Source organism: Euprymna scolopes, chromosome 12 (genome assembly GCF_053919585.1).
Source record: "Euprymna scolopes isolate OS-2025 chromosome 12, ASM5391958v1, whole genome shotgun sequence".
Lineage (NCBI taxonomy): Eukaryota > Metazoa > Mollusca > Cephalopoda > Sepiida > Sepiolidae > Euprymna > Euprymna scolopes.
In genome coordinates, this window is record NC_136493.1 from 97,704,443 (window position 1) to 97,726,155 (window position 21,713).

General features: G+C 36.5%; 1 protein-coding gene across 1 annotated transcript; it reads left to right on the forward strand.

Annotated features, from left to right (window-relative positions):
• The first annotated feature begins 8,009 nt into the window (after positions 1-8,009).
• LOC145291436 (serine/threonine-protein kinase ATR-like) lies at positions 8,010-20,796 on the forward strand. Its single transcript, XM_080137279.1, has one exon. It carries the CDS (start codon positions 9,098-9,100, stop codon positions 17,042-17,044), a length of 7,947 nt encoding a protein of 2,648 aa, XP_079993405.1. The 5' UTR covers positions 8,010-9,097; the 3' UTR covers positions 17,045-20,796.
• The last annotated feature ends 917 nt before the right edge of the window (positions 20,797-21,713 follow it).

Here is a 21,713-nt window from a genome sequence, read left to right on the forward strand (position 1 = left end):
TTTGACTTAAAAAGCCTTTTTCAATTTCTTTTATTTCCCATCATTGTCGAGATATTATGGCAATATCGCTGATACTGAGAACTCCTAATGTTATTAGAAATGTTATATTTTTTATTTTTGTTTTTTTTGAAATCCTTTGAGATGAAGCTTCATAATTTCTGTATTCATTCTTTTAGTGGACTGTTATCCTCATCAGTGTTTCATTTTCGAGATCTATGGTGCAGTGGATAGAGGCATCGAGTCTCTATGGTTCCAGGTGAGCATTGTCTGAAGATAACAGTTTCAATCCTACCCTAAGCAGGCCAGAGGATTAGTTGGCCAAAACGTGGTAAAACAACAACTATGGAAGGCAGTAATTATTGGGGATACAGTAATAAGACTCAGCATTCCTATCCAGTTGAAGTTAACCACCTGAAGAAGGCCAGAGGATGAATTGGCCGAAACGTGGTGAAACAACAGCAACAACTATGAAGATGAATACGCAAATTATTTGAAATAATCTTTTTAATTTTTAAGGAGAGCAGAAAGTTGACCTTGGGTTTACTTTCAACATCCCCATAACTCTTGCTTCCCTTATTTTATCTCTTAGTCTTCACATTCTATGAACGATGTTTCTGACAAAGGGGGAAGTATTGCTGTTTTCTATATCAGAATCTATCTATCTAACACTTATGGTTCGCTAGTTTTTGACCTTGAAGTACTTTTTTTTTTTTAGCTCCTTACATCAAATGGTTCCATGCTTTGTCTGGAGCGATTTCCATACATAGAATATTTAGAAATTTAAAAGACTCGGAATCAGTAATTGTATCAGAATCAAGAAAAAGAAAAACAATTGTAATCATTCCATCACTAGTGTGTAAGACGTGACACACAACTCATATCAACCTTTTTGATCGGACTGCATGGAGAAGAAGCAGTAGACATTAGGGTTAATAGGGAGCTTTGCGTGTTGCATATCCTGAGCTACCAAATTCCACATGAACGGCATTTGCTGACTAGGCTTTACAAGGCAATAATTCGTCCCCACTTTAAATACGGGTCCCTAGTGTTCGCTGGAGTTGGCAAAGTGTTCTCTGATTCTCTTGTGTAGAAATTTTATTTTTCACCTTCTGTCTTTCCTTCTCTCTCCCTCCCCTTCTTTACCCCCCCTTTCTTGGTTTATCTTGTGCTGCTACTGCTTGTTATATCACGTGTTGAAGATGTGTGCGTCATTTTGTTGGAAGTTTCAAACACAAGAAAGAAGTCGGCTCGCTATCCTGCGTCAAGAGAAAAGACATTAAAAATTGCAAGTTTTTTAAACAAGAGAAAGAGAGGTCGGCTTGCTATCCCGCATCAAGAGAAAAGACATTAAAAATCGCAAGTTTTGAACAAGAGAAAGAGACGTCGGCTCGCTATCCCACGTCAAGAGGAAGAATGTTAAAAATCGTAAGTTTAAACAAGAGAAACCAGTGGTTTGGTTTCTTTTTCTTCAATCAAGATTCGTCAAGGAAGACAACACAGAATTAGTAAGAAAAGACTGTTTAAAAAATCAGTTATAAACGAAATTACAATGACCTCTTCACCAAGGAAGAAAGAACTATTTTAAGGCCTAGAATTGGTCTTGTAAAAAAAAGAACACTAACTCCAGTGAGGCGTTAGAATCCACAAGTCCAAAAGAACCAAGAAATCTGCTATAGAAATACATTACACCACAGAAGATTTGGATTATTTTCTTGGATTACAGAACCAAGAGGATTGAAACTTTCTCGAATGAGAACATTGAAGTTAATGACGCAAGGGAGGTAATTTACATACACCCTCTTTTAAAAAGATGAAGTGTTGACGTGTTTTATTTAAGTTCTTTGACACGCAGTAAGCCCTGACTACACCTATATTCTTACCCTACTATCCCTTACAACATTGTTAATGGAGTTCTTTGAGAACTGCCAGAGGGACTAATTTGGCAGACACTGTTATTGGTGAACCTAAAACTGACTATACCTTTCTTTCCCTATTTACCTTCCCATGTATTAGAAAATAAAAATTGTTTATCGTGGTATTCTTTCGAGTTTTTTTTTTCCCTTCTTGTTGTGCAAAGGGATAACCTTCATTGGACGTCATGATAAAATTCCTGGTACTTGAGCATCTACAGTGTCATGCCATCAGATATGTACAACATATTCTCTACCGTAACCCTGTTCCCTCTGGAGTATATGATCTGCTTAGATTAGATTTACTGTTTACTCGCCAGAATGTAGCAATTGCTTTTGTTGCCTACAGATTATTTCACAGTGCTTTCCCCATCACAATGCTTAAATACCGTCCTGTGCTGCAACTGAACAGACCAAACCTGCAGTGATATACTTTCACATTAGACCCTCTACATAATCACACCAGTGTTTGCTCAGAAATGTACCAACGATCTCCTTTCACATTGTGTTTTGCAGTCCTGAACGTGCTGCTTCAGAATTATGTTAATGAACATGTATCACTGTCACATTTTTGGAGTTCTGTATTGGCTAATTATCGTGATGTTCCTAAGTTTTATGCATTTTCTAATTAGCTAATTGCTAACAGTTTTATGTCTGGATTTTAACATAAATATTTTAGCTAAACATTCCTTTCTCTCAAATTATTTTCTCTGCATAACTTTTTCTAACAAATCAATAATAATAATAATTGGTCTGACCTTTGACATTGCCTGCTGTGATCATAGCCAAAAGGCCCAACATAACACTGGGTTTGTTTACGGAACTCAAAATCCTTTTGTCTAGCATGTCCAAATACACTAGAGTTCCCCCAGCACCACCACCACTTACATGATAGACATCCACCTTTCAACAAAGTCAGATGAGAGTCTAAACCTTTCAGTCCTGATGTGAATCTTCAAACAATAAGAGAAGATTTGAATAAAGTCGAGAGGAGCAAAGTCCTCAACTCCATAGATCACTTTCAAGCCTCCAGACCACGCTTCTAATCACCACTAGCAAGGTCAGAAATAATCGTCTTCTAAGTCCATTTATTGTTGACTCCTAATTACTACAAATATTGATGGGATTCAGGTTGAAAAGACAACATGTTCAGAACGCAAACTATGAGACCTATTCTAGTTCGAATTAGTTGGGGTGAGAAGTGTAACATCCGCAGATCCCTTTTAATTGAGAGCAGTACATAAAAATAAAAATTACTAAGATGGTACATAGCTAACCACAGCCATAGCCAAAGACTGTTAAAAATGGTGCCAAAAAAAAAAAAAATTTTACTAAGATGGTAAAAATATTAACAACAACTTTCCCAGGAATGGTGAAATCCAACGCATAAAATCAACAACGTTAGTAATAAAAATAACAGCAATAACAAGAAAGACTTCAATAAATAATCCAACGTCCAACGTCAAAAGAACAAAAGATTCATATCGACCAAAAATCTTAGACTCCCAGCCGCTCTTAAAATTTGCATACTTGTATTATTTTTAGTAGTAGTAGAAGGATTTCAGGTTTTAGTGCCAGTACTTCTCTACAGTGGGCACACGCCAAGCATACTATACCTCTCCACACTATTACTGTTTTTAAAATGGTGTTGCAATAGTTTTGCTGTAAAATTTGATTTTCTTATTTAAAACAACAACTTGATTAATTTACGTAATTTTTGGTGTATGTTGGGTTTTTTTGGGTTTTTTTTACACAGTGATCACCAATTTCTCAAGGCCCGGAAGCCACTCAGGGATAAGGGTTATTGAAAGTACATTACGTTAGTGTGGAGATTTGATGAAGTGTTTAATTAAGGGGGCGGTTCATTAGGAATTTGTTAACATTGGACTTGAAGACATCCAAGTTGTAGTCCGGACGGAAGCAGGCAGACGGAACAGAGTTCCACAGGCGTGCAGTTCTAAGAAAGAAGCTTTGTTCATGGAATCCGCGTTTTGATTTAGGCACAGATATAGAGTGGGGGAAATTTCTCACAGTGGATTCAGCTAGACGGGTGTTTTTTGTGAAAGATTGGCGAGGGGGGACCAGAGATTGGAGTTCAGACGAGCACCTGCCATGGAAATAACGATAAAACAAGGATAGGCTCGCAATGTCTCTTCTGTGGGAGAGAGGTTGCAGGGTAGAGAAAAGGGCATCCCCACTAAGCCACGAAGTCTATTTTGTACTCTGTCAAGGCATGATAGGCTGTTTTTAGCAGCTCCTGCCCAGATATGGCAACAGTATTCCATCCTTGGACGTACTTGGCTTTTATATAGATAGAGAATTGCATCAGTAGTGAGATATCTTCTGGAGCGGTAGAAGGATCCCACCATCTTTCCAGCGACCTTGACAACAGACTTGATGTACGTGTTCCATTTCAGATCAGGAGTAAAGGTCAAACCCAGAAGCTTGTCAAAACACGGGGCCTCACCCAGACGAGAGCCATCCATCACAATTGATGCCAGCTGGGGATCAGAGCGTTGATGATGTAAGGATAGGAGTTTGGTTTTGGATGCATTAAAGGTAACCAGCCACATCTTCCCCCACTGAACCACGCGCTCAAGATCAGAGGAGAGAGAATCAGAGAGAACTTTGTCATTTACAGCCTTTGATGTGTTGGCGTAGATGGTCGTGTCATCAGCATAGATGTCAACGAATGATTTAAGTATGTGTTTAGGGAGAGAACTTTGTCATTTACAGCCTTTTCGTCATTGGTGCATACATAATACAGATTCTTCTTTATTTTCAATTTTTCATGGGTGAGTGGAGATTTGTGACAAGCATTGTAAATATAAATTTTTTTTTAATGAAAATAACTCCAGATAAGGCATGAAGCCACTTGATGTAAGGAAATAAAAACACGATAACTGTCAGATGAATAGATTCTAGTCTAGAAAACAGCAATTTATCAGAAACATTGTTTATGGAATGTGAGAATTAAAATATGAAATAAGAGAAGTGAGAGTTAAAAAGCTGCCGAAAGTAAATCCAATGTCTATTTTCTAATTCATTTTTTTAAATTAATATTGAATAAAGTTCAGTTTTCATGTTACTTTTTTTTTAATGCAGTTTTAGAAAACTTTAAAAAAAAAAAAGTTTTCATTCACTATCAAGATTTTAACTTTTTGGTAAACTTGGATTGTACCAAAGTAAGAGAACGTGGGAGCTGCCCATGAGAGGAGGTTGACTTAGTCAGTCATGGAAGTATTTGATTGGGCTAAGAGACGGTGTAAACAATAAAGGGAGAAAGCATTGTAAATCCCTGAGGGAAACACCTAACTGTGAAAATGAAAATAAATGAGGAAAAACAAAAAGAAGTCCAATGAAATGTTTTCTTGCAGTGTCCAAGAGCTGAAGGAAGCCACAACCTAAGATTAGTAGTCTGTTATCAAACGGCCATCGTGTGCTTATGTGTCATGTTTGTTGAACGTGTCCCAAACTAATGACTGTTACCTTCTCCATGTTATTACATGAACTCTGTTTGAATATGTATAAACACACACACTGAACATTTCTAACCACTAGATGATACAAGACACATATATTTATAAAGACTAGACGTGCAGGAACACACATATATACAACACCAGTTTTCGAAGTCAAGTGTAGGGTCCATTTTTAAACATTTTTAGTTCATAAGGTAGGTAGTGTATGAGAGGGATCGCTAGGCCCCGTTTTTAGTTTGTCCCATTTTATTTTTTAATTCCCCTTGCCTAGGTGACAAATCACTTGATTTGCTAGAGATGAGGTTTCCCTTTCAATATTTTCACAGGAGATGTTTGTAACAGAGTTCAGAATTGCATCACTTTTTCGGCAGGCAAATCAGCGTATCTGCTCCAGTTTAGTAAATAGGAGAGTCTTTTTACTACCAATTTTATTTTCATTTTAAATTAAATATCATCTGATTCATTTTATTTTTTTACCTCCAAACCGCTGTCGCATATTATATAAAAATGAGGGTTTTAAGTAGGTTAGTCATGGTATGATGTTTTTGTGTTAACTGATGAAAGATGTACAATGTGTCCAAAAGTCACTAAAGGGTTTTGAACTTAAATAGATTCTTTATTTTTTATAATAGCTTTCTGTAATTTTAACAAACTCTAAGACATTGGGAAATTAAAAAAAAAAAAAAAATGCAAAATTCAAACAATCTTTATTTATGAAAAATCATGTCTTTTGAATGTTGGCCATTTTCAGTTGCGCATACTTGTGCTCTTTCCAAAACATTATTCATGACAGATTGCAGATGGGATTTAGCTCCTTTATTTCATTCCTGATGTTTTCCTTCAATTCTTGCAGGGTTTGTTAATATAGACTCTCTCTTTAAGGAAGACTTGGGCTATCGCTGACATGAAAATGTTGATAAGCTCTTTGAATCAAAACAATTGACCCCTGATTTTGGTAAAACAATTTCACAACTTGCATACATTGTAAAATGTTATTCTTATCCACAATCAATTTCCAAAATATTATCTGTAAAATATCTGAAATAGAGAAAAAAAAATAATCATTAATGGTAAAATGACAAAGATTTTCAATCCTTCAGTGGCTTTTTGGACACCCTGTATATGCTGATAGATGCTTAGTGTAAATGCGGTACTGTGGTGAGAGTAGAGTGAAAATATGAATTAGCTATGTCAGCTTAAGCAGCATTAACTTGTCCTAACCAGTCTTCTCTCCTCATACCCCAATTTTTCATCCTTGCACCAAAGTTTTCTTTAAAATTTTTTATTTTTAATGAAAATAACTAATGTCTTTATTTGGAGGTTGTTTCGTTCATGTGCAACTTTATTGTAAACTAGCAAAAGTACCCGTCGTTGACTGGGTTCAAAAACAGCCTACAGAAAATGGACTCTTATTTATGAAAGTATGATAGGTTATGAAAAGGAAGGGTTGTAAATTTTGGGGTATCAAAACCAAAGCAAAATATGATGAAAGTAAAAATAAAATAGATAAACCCCATAATTTATTATACCATACCTGTTCACACTGAAACACTTATCACAATATTGTGGATTTATATTAAAAAAAACTTTGTTAAACTTTGTGACATATTTCCATTCTATGGAGGTCAGGTGCGAACGAACACCTCATAATTTTATTATACAATATTTCTTCAAACTGAAACATAATTATCAAAGTATACTTACGCAGATAAATATGAAAAGTTTTTATTAAAGTTTGTGCCTATTTCCATTCTATGGAGGCCAGGCGCGAACACAGACCCTATAATTTTATTATACCATCCCTATTTAAGTTAAAACATACTTATCAAAGTATTCTTATGTACATCTATATCAAAAACACCTGTAACCGTTTTTTTTTTTAATTCTTAAATTTTTTATTTCCATACTTTGTGGACAAGACGCGAACGCAGACCCCACAACTTTAATGAACCACCATTCTGCCAGATCAAACATACCCATTCCTGTGTCTCGATACATCTTCTATCATTATATGTAATCAGTTTTTTTAAATAGTCAACCATGTAGGAGCCTATTCGTGACCAGACACACAGACGTTTAGCTTTATATTACAGATTAGGAGAGGAAAAAGGTGAATAAGTGAACGTTTTGGTGTGGAAGAAAGGCAAAATCCGACTCAAGCATGTGTTTTGTTCTCAACTCGAAAGAATTTACGTGATTGAAATCGGAATTACTTTCTTTAAAATATATTTCAATCGTAGACAATCTTTAAAAACAGTTTGAAGGAACAAGGGGATAACTCCAAGTAATTCGAACTTGCGAGATTTTAAAAAGCCATTCTTAATATGAGGAAACCTCGGATTTGTTTAAAAATAATTTTCTTTATAAAAAAATAAAACTACTCGTTCAATTTACGTAATTTTGGGTGTCACGAGTGCACCGTGCATGATAAAAGATTAATTTTTTTTTTCATAGAAAGTAGTTCTAGACAAGAAGCGCCGTATTTGCTTTAAATAATTTATGTCGCTAATGATAATGCTTAGAATAAAAAAATATATATATTAAAAAAAGAAAAACGTGATTTTTCAGTTACAGTTTATTTTCTTTGAAAATTCAATGAAATAAAGCACGTCACTGCGGTTATGTTAAAGATTACTAAAATTCAGTGATAAGGAGCGACGTTTACGGAAAGCATCGGATAATGCCGAAAGGAAATTTACCAGTTTTAAAATATTCTGTTATTTGCTGAAAAACAGCCAAGTTCCTTCGCATACTTTAAAATTGGTAAACATTAATCAAAAGTGACTTTTCCAGGGCATTCATCGCGAAGCACAAATATCAGCCGACGAAGGATGTAAATACAGAAGACGAAACTTGATTTTAACCAAAATGATAAATTAAAGGGCTATTCTGAAGTTTCGCTTGTTTTTGTTTACTTCCGTTTTCTGTGTACTACTCTTCTGCTTCACGATGTATGCCCTGGAAAAGTCCCTTCTGATTAATATTTACCAGTTTTTAAATAAACAAACGAACTTGGCAGTATTTTTTTCTTTGTGTGGTTTTAGGGAATAATAGAATATTTTAAAACTGGTAAACATTAATTTTCCAGGTCATTCATCGTGAAGCAAAAATGTCAGTAAAACGGAAGTGTTAAAAAAACAAAACAAAACAAAAAAAAACACGCGAAACTTGAGGATTACTAAATATATTCTTTTAATAATTAAGAACCATAATGCAGGAAATATAGCATTTTTCAAAAGGTATCGACTTTTAAAAACAGTATCGTATACGCAGAGAACATTGAAGTACGAGAATAAGGTACGTGTTTTGGGTCGTGTGCTTTTTTTTGTTTTTTTTTTTTACAACTCGATTTTGATCCGGTGTTTATACAATGTTTTCTATCTAAGGGAGATAACTCTAACAAATAATCTTTAAAAAATGGCGGCAACCTAAAACTAAAACCCACGTTAAGAGTCACAAAACAGGAAATATAGCATTTTTCAGAAGGTATGAACTTTTAAAAACAGTATCGCATACATTTCTTCCTATTTAAAAAAAAAAAGAAAACTTTATAATGTTCCGTACCGAAGTATAACGAGTACAAAGAACACATTTCATGACCGTAACGTACGGAACATATTTACTTGTCAAACCCGAGAATGTTTTTGTGAAAACTATTTATGTAATGAGATTATTGAAGGCAAATCTAGAATTACTAAAGCGAAGATGGATTTAACGCTTGTCGAACTGCTAAAGAACTACGACGAAACTCACGAGGTTAATCAACTTAGCTTTGCTCTCGTGCATATAGCCAAATCCTTATACGATGTCGAAACTGTATCTCGGCAGCTCTCGGGCAAAGGAGCCTCCAACTGTCATTTCCTACTCAAAGTAACTTCCGAAATCCTCGACGAATATAAATTCAACCACGAAGAGCCAGTAGACCAAAACGAAATAAATTCTTGCGAGGCATTCGTCTACTGGTTCTTAGCGCAGATGCTTCGCTTATTAAGCCACCCGGGTTGCAGTGAACTCCACGACAAATGTATCAGTCTTTTGGTGCAACTACTGAAGAGTGTGAAACTTAACGAACCCTACCTGTTCAGTCGGAGCATTGAAAAGCTCATCTATTGCTCGGGTAATCTGATAATGATCAGTGAAAATCTAAATCAAACCGGTACCGAAAACTGCAATGACAAGTCTTTTTTACTTGAAGTTTTTCAAACAAATATGGAATTGATAGGTCAGTGTCTTCCAGAGTCTGAAAGAAAAACCGAGATAATGCCAGCTACGGTGGAGCTTAGAGTCGACACTTGCGAAATGCTTCAAGTTAATATAACTGGAATTATCTTGCAGATAATGCACTATATGCCTGGAGACTGGTCGGTTCCTTCAATGGCCATCCTCTGGGGGAGCCTGACGACTCAGGTTGAACATGGTGACATTCCTCTAAAAGTCGTCTCATTGAAAGTTATCGCTAACCTTCTGTTCTCTTATGGTCTTCCGGGTCTGGATCTGCTTGAGTATTTTGTTGCTGTGTTTGTCGCCCTTCCCACAATGATCTATTCTGATGACACTGTTCTAACTGCCGAGGAAAGAGACACACTTGAAGATGCCGCTGATCTTGTTATACGGGCAGTTGTGGAAGCTGATTCTCGAAATTTTGCCACTCACTTTGATTGTAACAAATTGGAACTAATTTTAATAAAATTCACAATGATCATAAACCTGCCAGGGTGGACAAAGAATCTGCGCCTGGAAAAATCAAAATTAATAATTGCAAGTGTGAGCCGACTTCTGAATCATGTTCTTGTGAAACTAAAGAAGATGGTCAATGTGTTTGGACCTGTGCACCAGCCGCTTATTTCATGCCTGCAAGAAAATCTATATTTTATGCTTGGCACGACAAGCAATAGCCAATTTCTGGTAAAAAACCTATCCACTTTAATTTTTTGGGAGCTACAAGAATATTTAAGTAACTGTCCTGATAATTCTGAAGAAATTCCAAAAAAAATCAAAAAGACATTCTTGCAATCGAAAAAGGGTAAATTTTCTTTGAAAGGTAAACCAATTCTCCAAGAAGAGAAAAGCCATCTTTTTAAGAAGATGAAACAGAAATTTCAAGGGTTTCTTCAGTTCCTCAACAGCATGCAGTCTTGTGAAGAAACCGAGAAGATCTTGTGGAATTTAACAGCTTTACAGATCATAATCGAAATGTCTGTTTTACTCTTTCACTCCTGGGAGGATATGATCGAGAAAGAAAAGTTAAGTCAAGAATACAAAACTCGAGGAATAACTTCTTTGCAATTCACAGAGTGGATCACTGAAAAGGAGCTGCTGGATATCTCCTCCTGTTGGAGACATTTTTTGATAACCTGTTCCATTTGCCCTCTCTCTGAGGGCGGAAGGAATCTGCTGAATCAGGGCTTGACAATTATTGCCAGGTCTATCGGTGCCTTACAGATGGTGACTTCGTCAACAGTGTTGTTACCTGAATGTCAGATGGAGTTTGCAGGCGTGCTCTCGATACCCTGGTTACCTCGTGAGTCGTCATGGGGAGATCTGCATGTTTCGAATATGCAAAGCTATGCTGAGTTAGTAAACAAACTTGATTCTTATGTTGATGTATCTACTGCTTGCTTATTCATCCATGTTTTGTCTTTCTTTCCAAAAGAAATTTGCAGCCAGTGGCGGAGTCATGTCTACACGTTGGTATTATCTGAATTGAAAGAGGCTAAACTAACTACTCAAGCAATTTCTTCATTGCCTGTACTTTTAAACCAAATTGGTAACAACTATAATTATCTGGTAACTGACTATGTTATCAACCTTTTACAGCTAAACTATCTTGATCTTCACAAGTGCCTAGCTGAAATATTTGGCATGTTTGCATGTGTCATGGCTCGTCAAACAGCCTTGTCCCGACTTACACTCTCTTGCTTAACCAATTCTCAGAAGGAAGACGTTCTGCAGAACTTTGTACTTGAATGCAACAAATGCAAACATTCTGTCAGTACGAATATCGAGAACAGATTTTCAGTCAAACCATCAAAATGTGATAATCCAAAACTTTTTTGGACCTTTCTTCGGTTGCTGGTGCAGAAAGATTCATCGATGCAGAAACTTTTCTATGTCAGCTTAAAACGTGTCTTCCGTCATATTGAACTACAGACAACTGATGAATGGGGTTTGTTGATGTTAGATTCCATTTTCTCTCTCGTTAATGAAACGGATTATGACACCACCATCTTGTTCAGTAATTGTCTTCAGAGTTTGATAGAGAATTCTGGAAACAATATTGCAGAGATTATATTTAAAAAACTAAAAGATGCATTAATTGATTCCAAATCAAGGAAAAATGTTCAATTGCAGAGTGCCATAATAATGATCATGGGAATTCTTGGAAGATCTTTGGAAGGAGATCTTCTCTTGAATGTTGTGCTTACGCTCTTGGAGAATATGCTGTCTGAAATTCCACTGACAAGTGCTATTGCTTATACACAACTTCTAGATCTGTCCAAGGCCAGGAAGACAGGACCAAAACCATTTAATATTTTTCTGAATTACCGCCAACCAATATGTAAATATTTGGTTAATATAATGCACGATAGTGCTGTGCAAGGATCCGGAAAAAAGCCAGAACAGATGTTAAGAGAAGTTAGTAACGTTTTTGAGCATGCTGATATAAGAGCTTTCCTTCATAGCACTGAACGCTTCCTGTTGCCACAGCTAGTTGCTATGGCCACACCAAAAGCATCGACATTGATAAAACTACTCGCCACCAATCTTCAGATACCGAGCCGCATGAAGCTGCTGATTTCTTGCACAAAATATGTCTTCTCGTATCTGATGCGGCACCATAGCAAGCGAGAAATCGAAAAAGCTCTCCAGTTTCACCTTGCCGAAACCGAGATCGAGCTGAGCAACTTACTGCGGATTGATTTCCAGCGTGTACACAATGAGCTCCTACTCCACCTAAGTGCCAGCTATATGAAGGTCTTCAACGGCCTCAAACTGCTGAGCACCTATGACGAACACTACAAAGGAAGAATTGAAACAACGGAGGACATGGCTAACTACTTGCAGCCACGCTTACTTGGTGTCCTGGCATTTTTTGACTCCCAGCTCCTCATCTCAAGCATCCCCATAGAAGAAAAAAAACTCACACTGGAAAGTTTGACATCCATCATCCAACTAATGGGACCCAAGCATGTTACGTTTGTCCGTCATAAAATCATGAACACACTCCGAATTAGTCTACGTTTTAAAGACGACAAATTTCCAGAGATCTCCTGTCGTGCTTGGAATGCATTTGTAAGACACGTTGAAATCCCCGCTCTCGGTGATATGCTGTCGCCTATTTCTGCAACCCTGTTACCCCTCGTCCAGCAACTACCTGCCCAAGTTGCTGGGATCTTTGAGTTTCTTTTTATTGAAAATAAAGAAGCATTTTGCAGTCATTTCCATGAGATTTATTACCTGCCAGATATTCCAGAGCTTACAAATGTCCAGTTATCACTAAAGCAATATGCTAGTGACCTCTCGAGTCAATCTGATCTCCGAACCAAAATTTCTCACTCCCTCCGTGGGGTGGCACATGAGAGTCTTGACGTTCAGACTCACGCTTTGTTAAAGCTAAGAAACCTACTTCGTTCAAATCACAAACAATTACATCAATATATGCTTGATAATGAAAATGCAGATGCAGTCATATCACAACTGATATCGGTACTTTTGTCGGTCTGCAGAGTATCCGATTTGAAGATTCGTTGTCTTGCTGGGGAATGCTTGGGAGAAGTTGGTGCTATTGATCCAGGGAGACTGGAACTCGTGTCAAATAACCCGAAAGAAGAATTGGCCAAATTCCAAACGAGTACCGAAGATGATAATTTTGTCTTTGGTCTCATCAATGAAATTATCCGTGCCTTTCTTGCATCTACAGAGACGAGAGTCCAGGATTGTGCTTCCTTGGCTCTGCAAGACCTTCTTCAGATTTACAACATCAGTGACAAATGTGATGAAAGAGAGGTCCAAGGTACGAAACTCTGGAAACGGTTTTCTGAACATGTTCAAGAAATCCTCCAGCCTCTTCTCAGTTCGAAATATATCTCTTCTTCTCCGTGCAGCTGGGAAAATCTGCAGAAACCAATTTATGGCAGTGCCAAAGGCTCCAAGTACAAGGATTGGATAAGCACCTGGACCGTCTATCTCTCATCTCGGGTCATTCAGGACCGCCCTTTTAAAGTGTTCCAGGCTTGTAGTCCAATTGCTCGGCATGACACGTCAATTGCTCTGTATGTCTTACCACATATAATTCTTCAAGTTCTACTCAATGGTGCCGAACCAGACCTTCTAGACTTGTATAATGAGATTATGGAAGTATTGAACCAAGTTCGGAAATCAGACACGCGTCAAGGAAGCGTTGCTGACTTTAGACACATGAGTGCTCAGACCGTCTTTTCGGTACTTGATTACCTAACAAAGTGGAGAACCAACCGAGCTCAGCTGAAAGCATCTGAAATGCCATCATCAAAGGAACCAGTCTACCTAAAAGACAAAGGCTATAATACAGTAAACATGTTTCTGAAACAGATTCCTCAGGATATGCTAGCCGAGGCATGCTTTAATTGCGATGCTTACACAAGAGCACTAATGCATTTTGAACAATTTATTCGCAACAAGGAATGTAACGTCCAGGATCACTTGGATTTCTTACAACGTTTATATGTTGCTATGGACGAACCCGATGGGGTTGCAGGTGTGGCTGCTATAAGACAGGTGCAACCGACCCTCGTGCAACAGATTCTTGCTCATCAAAGTGTGGGTCAATATCAAGATGCTGAGGCTTGCTACGAAAGGGCGGTTCAACTTGAACCTAATGAGATCAGTCATCACCATGGCTGGTTAAGGAGTCTAATTGAACTTGGCCAGTTGAACAAGGCGTTGATGCATGCAGATGGCGTTTTGGCTAATAAGCCAGCATGGCAATCACAGCTCAACTCATATCGGGTTGAAGCTGCCTCAAAACTTGGAGATTGGGACAGACTCGAATCAAATTTGAAACTGGAGCGAGATAACCATAATTGGGCCGTAGGGCTGGGGAAGATCTTGCTTGCCGTTCGAGATGGCAAAGAAGACCTTGTGAAAAAGCACCTAAATAGCGTCCGTTGTGAACTAATGGGACCTTTGTCAGCAGCCTGTTTAGAGAGCGGATCATATCTGAGAGGCTACGAATATGTCGTTCGGTTACATATGCTCAATGAAATAGAACAGATGCAAAAAGTTCTCTTCAATTTTCCGACTGATGTACAAAGAATGAATTGCAGTGGGGAATCTGATAAAATGAGCCTTGATGAACTTCTCAGCCAATGGGACGCACGGTTAAAGTTTATGCAGCCATCGTTCCGTATCCAGGAGCCGATTTTGACATTCCGGAGAACTCTTCTAACTCTGTTACCAAATCATGATCAATTTAAGGAACAAATTGGAAAGTGGTTTCTAAGCACCGCTATGCTTGCTCGAGAAGCTGGTTATTTGCAGACGGCATACGGGTCACTCATTCAAGCTGCGTCGTATAATCTCCCAGAGTTTTGCTTGGAAAAGGCCAAGTGGTTCTGGGAAAAAGGGCAGAACGACCAAGCATTGTCTTGTCTTCAGAAAGGAATGGCAGAACATTTTCCAGAACAACTAAAACAGCAGAACACGAAAACAGCCAAGGAGAAATTGTTTACGTCAGCACAAGCGCAGCTTCTTTATGCTCGATACTGTGATGAGACGTCTAGCATGGACAGCAACACCATTCTTCGGTTGTACAGGGAGACCACCGATTTGTGCCGAGAGTGGGAAGATGGTTATTTTCATCTCGCCAAATATTATGATAAGATGAAGAACAATATTCTGGATGATGCTGACAACACCGTGAAACAAGGCGAGTTTATTATCTATGTCGTGAAATACTACAGTACCTCCCTCCAGTACGGCAATCAATATATTTACCAGTCACTTCCGAGATTACTCAGTCTTTGGCTTGATTATGGGAGCACGGTGGTCCAGTCTGGCATGAGGGACCAAACGTCCGCTCAGAGGTTGCCATCACAAAGGACCATCTTACAGAGCCTAAACAGTGTTATTGACCATCTGAGTCGTAAACTTGCACCATATCAGCTATTCACTGCTTTTCCGCAGTTAATATCTCGTATCTGTCATGCCAACTCGGACGTTTTTATTCAGCTTGTTAAAATCATTGCTAAATTGCTCTACACTTTTCCCGCTCAGGCCATGTGGATGCTTATGGCTGTCAGTAAATCATCCTATCCGAAACGTGTCAAACGATGCCAGGAGATCTTTGAGCAAGCTAAACTTATGAATGAAGATCTAGGAAAGTTCTTAATGGATGCGACTAAACTAACTGAGCGTTTATTGGAATTGTCTGAGCGGCATTGTACCAACACCCAGCCGTTGAGCCTCTCGCAGCATTTTAAACCTCTTAAACGGCTTTTGGATGATAGTAAATTCAGCCAGATAATTGTACCTTTACAGTCATCGATGACGGTCACCTTACCAACATCCAGTACGAGCAACAAAACTGACCATAACCCCTTTCCTGGTGACTCTGTTTACATCAGCACGTTCGAGGACACGATTGAGATTTTAGCTTCGCTGCAAAAACCCAAGAAAATCACCATTAGAGGTAGCGATGGGCATCTGTACGTGATGATGTGTAAACCAAAGGATGACCTACGGAAAGATTGTCGTCTGATGGAGTTCAACACCATTGTTAATAAGTTTCTTCGTAGAGATCCTGAATCCCGAAAACGGCAACTACTGATCCGTACCTACACAGTGATCCCTTTAAATGAAGAATGTGGGATCATCGAGTGGGTGAATAACACAAGCGGCCTGCAGTATATCCTGCGTAAACTGTATCGTGAAAAGGGACTTCAGATCAGTAACCGAGAATTGAAATCCTACATTCCGGCCTTACAAGCCCCGGTTGACCGCAAAATGGAACTATTTCGACAGTTGCTGACACTCCACCCAAGTGTATTCCATGAATGGTTTCTACGGACATTCTCGGATCCTACTGCTTGGTATAATGCAAGGCTAGCCTATGCACGCACGTCGGCAGTTATGGACATGGTCGGATACATGCTGGGTCTTGGAGACAGGCACGGAGAAAACATTCTCATGGATTCTACAACAGGAGATTGTGTCCATGTTGACTTCAATTGCCTTTTCAATAAGGGAGAGACGTTTGAGTGGCCAGAACGTGTGCCTTTCCGTTTAACAAATAACATGATTGGGGCCATGGGTCCCATGGGCTATGAAGGCATTTTCCGTCAGGCATGTGAAGTGACCCTGCGAGTCTTGCGTAACCAAATGGACCCTCTTATGAGTATCCTGAAGCCGTTCATTTATGATCCATTGGTTGAATGGCAAAAGACCAACAAAATGCAGCGCTCACATCAGGTAAATTCCGGAGAGATAACTAATGAGCAGGCACTCACACATGTGCAGATGATTGAGCACCGTATGCGAGGAATTCTTGCTTCTAAGACCAAACCCCGAGGCCTTCCACTCTCAGTCGAAGGTCAAGTGAATTACCTTATACAAGAGGCAACTAGCGAGAAACTCTTGTGCCAAATGTATATCGGCTGGGCAGCTTACTTGTAAAAGCCAATCTCAAAATTATAGACGTACATTTACATATCGTACACAAGGTATTTGTGAAAACAGATCAGACCAACTTTAGGATTATGTTCTATTTCTTTTAAACAGTGCGCTTTGTATGATAAACTTCAGAAACCGTCTCCAACAATTAATAGTTACTTAGAGGATGTAATTTGTAAAACCAAATGAACAAATCTGTGTTCTTGTCCAGAATACCCCCTATATATAAAAAAAATAAAAAATAAAGAAAAATCTGTAAGATGTATATACTCATGATGGAAAGAAAATATCGCACACCAAAAATCACGTAAATTGATCAAGTAGTTTTATTTTTAAATATGAAAATCAAATTTTGTTGTCATGCTAACAGCAACAATGTAGCCCCACCATATTGAAAACAAGAGAAATAACTCCAAAATAATTCCAACTTGCAAGATTTTGGAAACCCATTTTTAACATAGGAACATTGAAAAAAAACTCAAATCCGCTTAAAATTATTTTCTTTATTAAAATTAAACTACTTGATCAATTTGTGATTTTTGGAATATGATATTTTCTTTCTGTCACGGGTATGTACATTATAAAATTTTTGTTCTTTATTTTTGCTTTTTAATATAAGTGGAATTCTAAACAGTGACCACATTCCATTGCTAGTGTAATTTCCTTTTTGTTCTATTTCATTCTTGTCCAGTATTCCCTCTATATTAAAAACAAAACTAAAAAAATTTCTATGATGTACTTACCTGTGATGGAAATAAAAATCATGTAAATTGATCAAGTAGTTTTATTTTTATAAAGAACATAATTTTTAAACAAATTTTAGTTTTTCTAATGCCGATCCCTTCGTTTTTCTTTATTTTTGCTTTTTAATATAAGTGGAATTCTAAACAGTGACCATATTCCATTGCTAGTGTAGTTTCCTTTTTTCTAAAATCTCGCTAGTTTGAATTATGTGGAGTTCTCTCCCTTGTTCCTTCAACCTGTTTTTAAAATGACATTATGAGACAGCCACTTCTAGGTAAACCATAACATGATTTTATTTAAAAATAAAATTACGTGATCAGTTTATGGGATTTTTGAAATATGATATTTTCTTTTCATAAGGGGTACACACCTCATACACACTTTTCTTTATTTTTGTTTTAATACAGGGAGGAATTCTGGACAAGCACCTGCATTTCTACCTCTGTGTGGTTCCTTGTTTTGAGATAATCATATATACTCACCTGCAATTGGTCTGTTGTATTCTGTTATCTGAAATAAGAAGGATCAACATTCACAGTCCAACATAATGGCTATCAAGGAAATATCTGATTATGGCGCTTGGATCTTTCTTCTGAGCCCCATAACTTTTATTTGTGTTTGTCCTTTTTAGCAACATTAGGTTTGGGATACTTGTGATCATAAGGATAATGTTTATCATCCCATATGGGTGTTTGCTAAGGCACAACAAATGTATGACAAGGCATGACAACTGCTTCTGCTGATTCTTTATTTGTGTGATGTTTACACACGTCGTCATTTGAGCAACCTGGTATTCTTATGTCAAGAACAAGAAGCAACCATTTTTAATGTAGACAAACTAGTAGACCGTTTTCTCTTTTTTTTTTTTTACTCTAAAAATCTTTCTAAACAATAAATTTATTTCAGACTTTTAAGTCGAAATTTGTAGGAATTAAATAATTTTTTGATATATTTACTTTTCATTGTAATTTCTTTTTTGGTAAACATTTATTATTTAAAAAAAAATACTTTAAAAAAAAATACTTTAAAAAAAAAAAAAGAACATTTATGATTATAAATAAGCAAGGAAATATTTTTTTTTTCATTTTAGCTTAAGGAAACATTTTTTTTTTTTTTCTTGTTATGAATGTTTTGTTTATTTTTTTAAAGTATTCTCCCAAAGTCTGAAAAAAAAAAAATTTTTTTTTTTACAAAAACTTTTAGCAAAATAAAACAAAAAAAAAAAACAGGAGCAATTTTCATTAGTGATGGGACGATTCCAATATTTTTCCCGATTTCGATACAATTACGGATTCCATATTAAATTCTTGATTCCAGTACAATTACCGATCCTGATTCTTTATAAATCTCTAAATATTTAACTATAGAGTTGTTATTTTCCCCGATTTCTGTAAAAACACATGTTAAATATGCTGATATTTTCCTAAATGTAAAATTATACTTGTGGAGGGTGATTTATAGATTTTAGCTTTACTGGTATTTTAAAATCAATAAATATTTATTATTTTACCATTATTACCAGCAATGGAAGATTTTAACAAAATCAAGTAAAAAAGACAATTAAAAGAATCACTTTGGCATCGGAAAATAGACACCATTTTTTTTTTTGCTATCGATTCCGATACCCTCAAATTTGTTGATTTTTTTTTTTTTTTTTTTTTCCCCCCCGATTTCCAATTAATTGTCCTAACACTAATTTTCATGCTTAAATTCGTCATGCCTAAATGTCATAGGAGCAGTTGTATCTTTTTGTACATTTGTCGTGCCTTAATTTGTTGCACATAAATAATAAAAGCGATCGCATACGATGAAATAACTGTACATGTTAGATGTTTGTAATACAGAACGTTAATCAATTTTCGTTTCCATGACCAATGATTTAAAAACCAAGCATTTCCTGTCCTAGGTTTCAGGGAACATTTTCATTATTTACGTATATAGAACATAATCCCCAAGTTATGTTGTTTGTAATATTATTTTGATTTTTTCGACTAATGTTCTTATCTTGTTATTGTTATTTTCATGTTTCGACCGATGTAACTTGCAACTTTTTGTGTATCTTGTTGAATTCGGGAATCTTTCTGTTAAACTCAGAATTTTGATTGGAACCCTTCTTGAAATACCTTGAACTATTCTTTAATTTTGAATGGAGCCATGGGGCTAGCATTTATGAAAATCAGATTTTTTTTTTTTAACCCATGGGGCTAGCATGTTCTTGTTCTGTAATCCATGATTGGGTAGAACTCCTAAGTTATTAATAATTGTATTTTTAGTGTTGCATGCACTGAGGATTAAATCTCCAACCCCCAGCACTTTATAACAAAATTTTATCAAGTACTATATTCACTAAGTCATGGGTCCTTGCGATAGAACCACGTGCAACAAGAAGTATTTCAAATAAAGAGGAAATAGTAGAGATGGATATGAGTAAGATTTCAGTTATGATTACTTGTTGTCGATTTATTTCTCAACATATAGGTGTGCACACTATTTTATCAAGTACTTTATCCACTAGGTCACGGGTCCTTGTGATAGAAAGATTCACAAATTTGATAAGATACACCTGAAGACGGTCGGAGGCTACATCGACCGAAACGTGAAAATCACACTCAAGATGAGAACAGTAGTCCGAAGAATCCAAATGATACTGATAATCATCCCTCATCTAAAAAAAATTCAGAAACGTCATGTTGTGTGGCATACTATGTTCACTATAAACATTTATGAAAATCAGACTTTTTTTTACTTATAAATGTCCCTATAAATAACTTATAAATTTTCTCCATCTTTCCTGAACACTAGCTGAGTATAATAAAAACTGAATCAGCAGTGACAAAGGGGATATAAGCATAGAATATAAAATATAGATTTAAATAATTGACACTAAGACAGATGTCTGTAAATGCATTAAATATCTAAGTATGAAAAATAAAATAGGACTTGATCTAAATTATGAAGAAAAAAAAGGCTCTTTTAAAGCAATTCAACCTAATTCAAAAAAAAAAGAAAAATACCAAAAATATTTATGATGTACGTATCCACCACAGAATAAAGATTTTGTATTCCAAAAATAATGTAAATTGATCAAGTAGTTATATTTTTAATGAACAAAATAAAATTTTATGAGTAAGCAAAAAGGATACATAATTCCACAGTAATTCCAACTTGCAAGATCAGCCTTGTAATACTAACAATTCTACATTAGTTTCTTAAAATCATTTAAAAATTATTTTTTTTATAAAAAAAACAAAAAAAACTACTCAATCAATTAACATAATTTTTGGAATATGACATTTTTGTTTTGTGATAGATATGTACATCATAAAGATTTTTCTTGTATTTTTTTTTTATTAGGTTGAATTCTGGAATTGCACCTAATAACGTTAATATTTCAGTACAGCCCATATACTGGAGAAATACAGTTTTTTTTTGGGGGGGGGGGGGTTACAAAAAAAATAACAGTTTAAAATGAATCATTAAAGTTTGTTCATGAGTTTCACCCAATATTTTTTCTGTATTTTTGTTTTACACCTTCCTAAAAAAATTTTTTTTAAATACTAATTCACAAAACTAAAGTTGGGCTTGTGGTCGATTATTGCATTACAACTAAGATAGACCACATCTGATTGAAATGTGGATGCTATCTCTCAAATGATCACTTTGGCAGCTGTAGTCATCTTAGTGACCCATTGGGAAATCAACCACATACAACAAAATGTAGTTGTCACTACTTTGTTTTCTTTAGTGGCAACGTCATTTTTCTGATCAAGGCAAGGGGAGGTAACTCCATGCTACAGGTTCAGATATCCTTCAAGTTGGTTATCACCATCTACGCTGATTTTGGGTGAGTCACTCTGATAAATCTTCTTTTCATAAAGATTCAACCTCTTTGTTCTGTAAGGCTTTTCATAAGTCAATTGCAAATTAC

What these genes read in the sequence shown, in the direction of transcription:
- LOC145291436 (XM_080137279.1), top strand. Translation starts at nt 9,098, where the DNA reads ATGGATTTAACGCTTGTCGAACTGCTAAAGAACTACGACGAAACTCAC.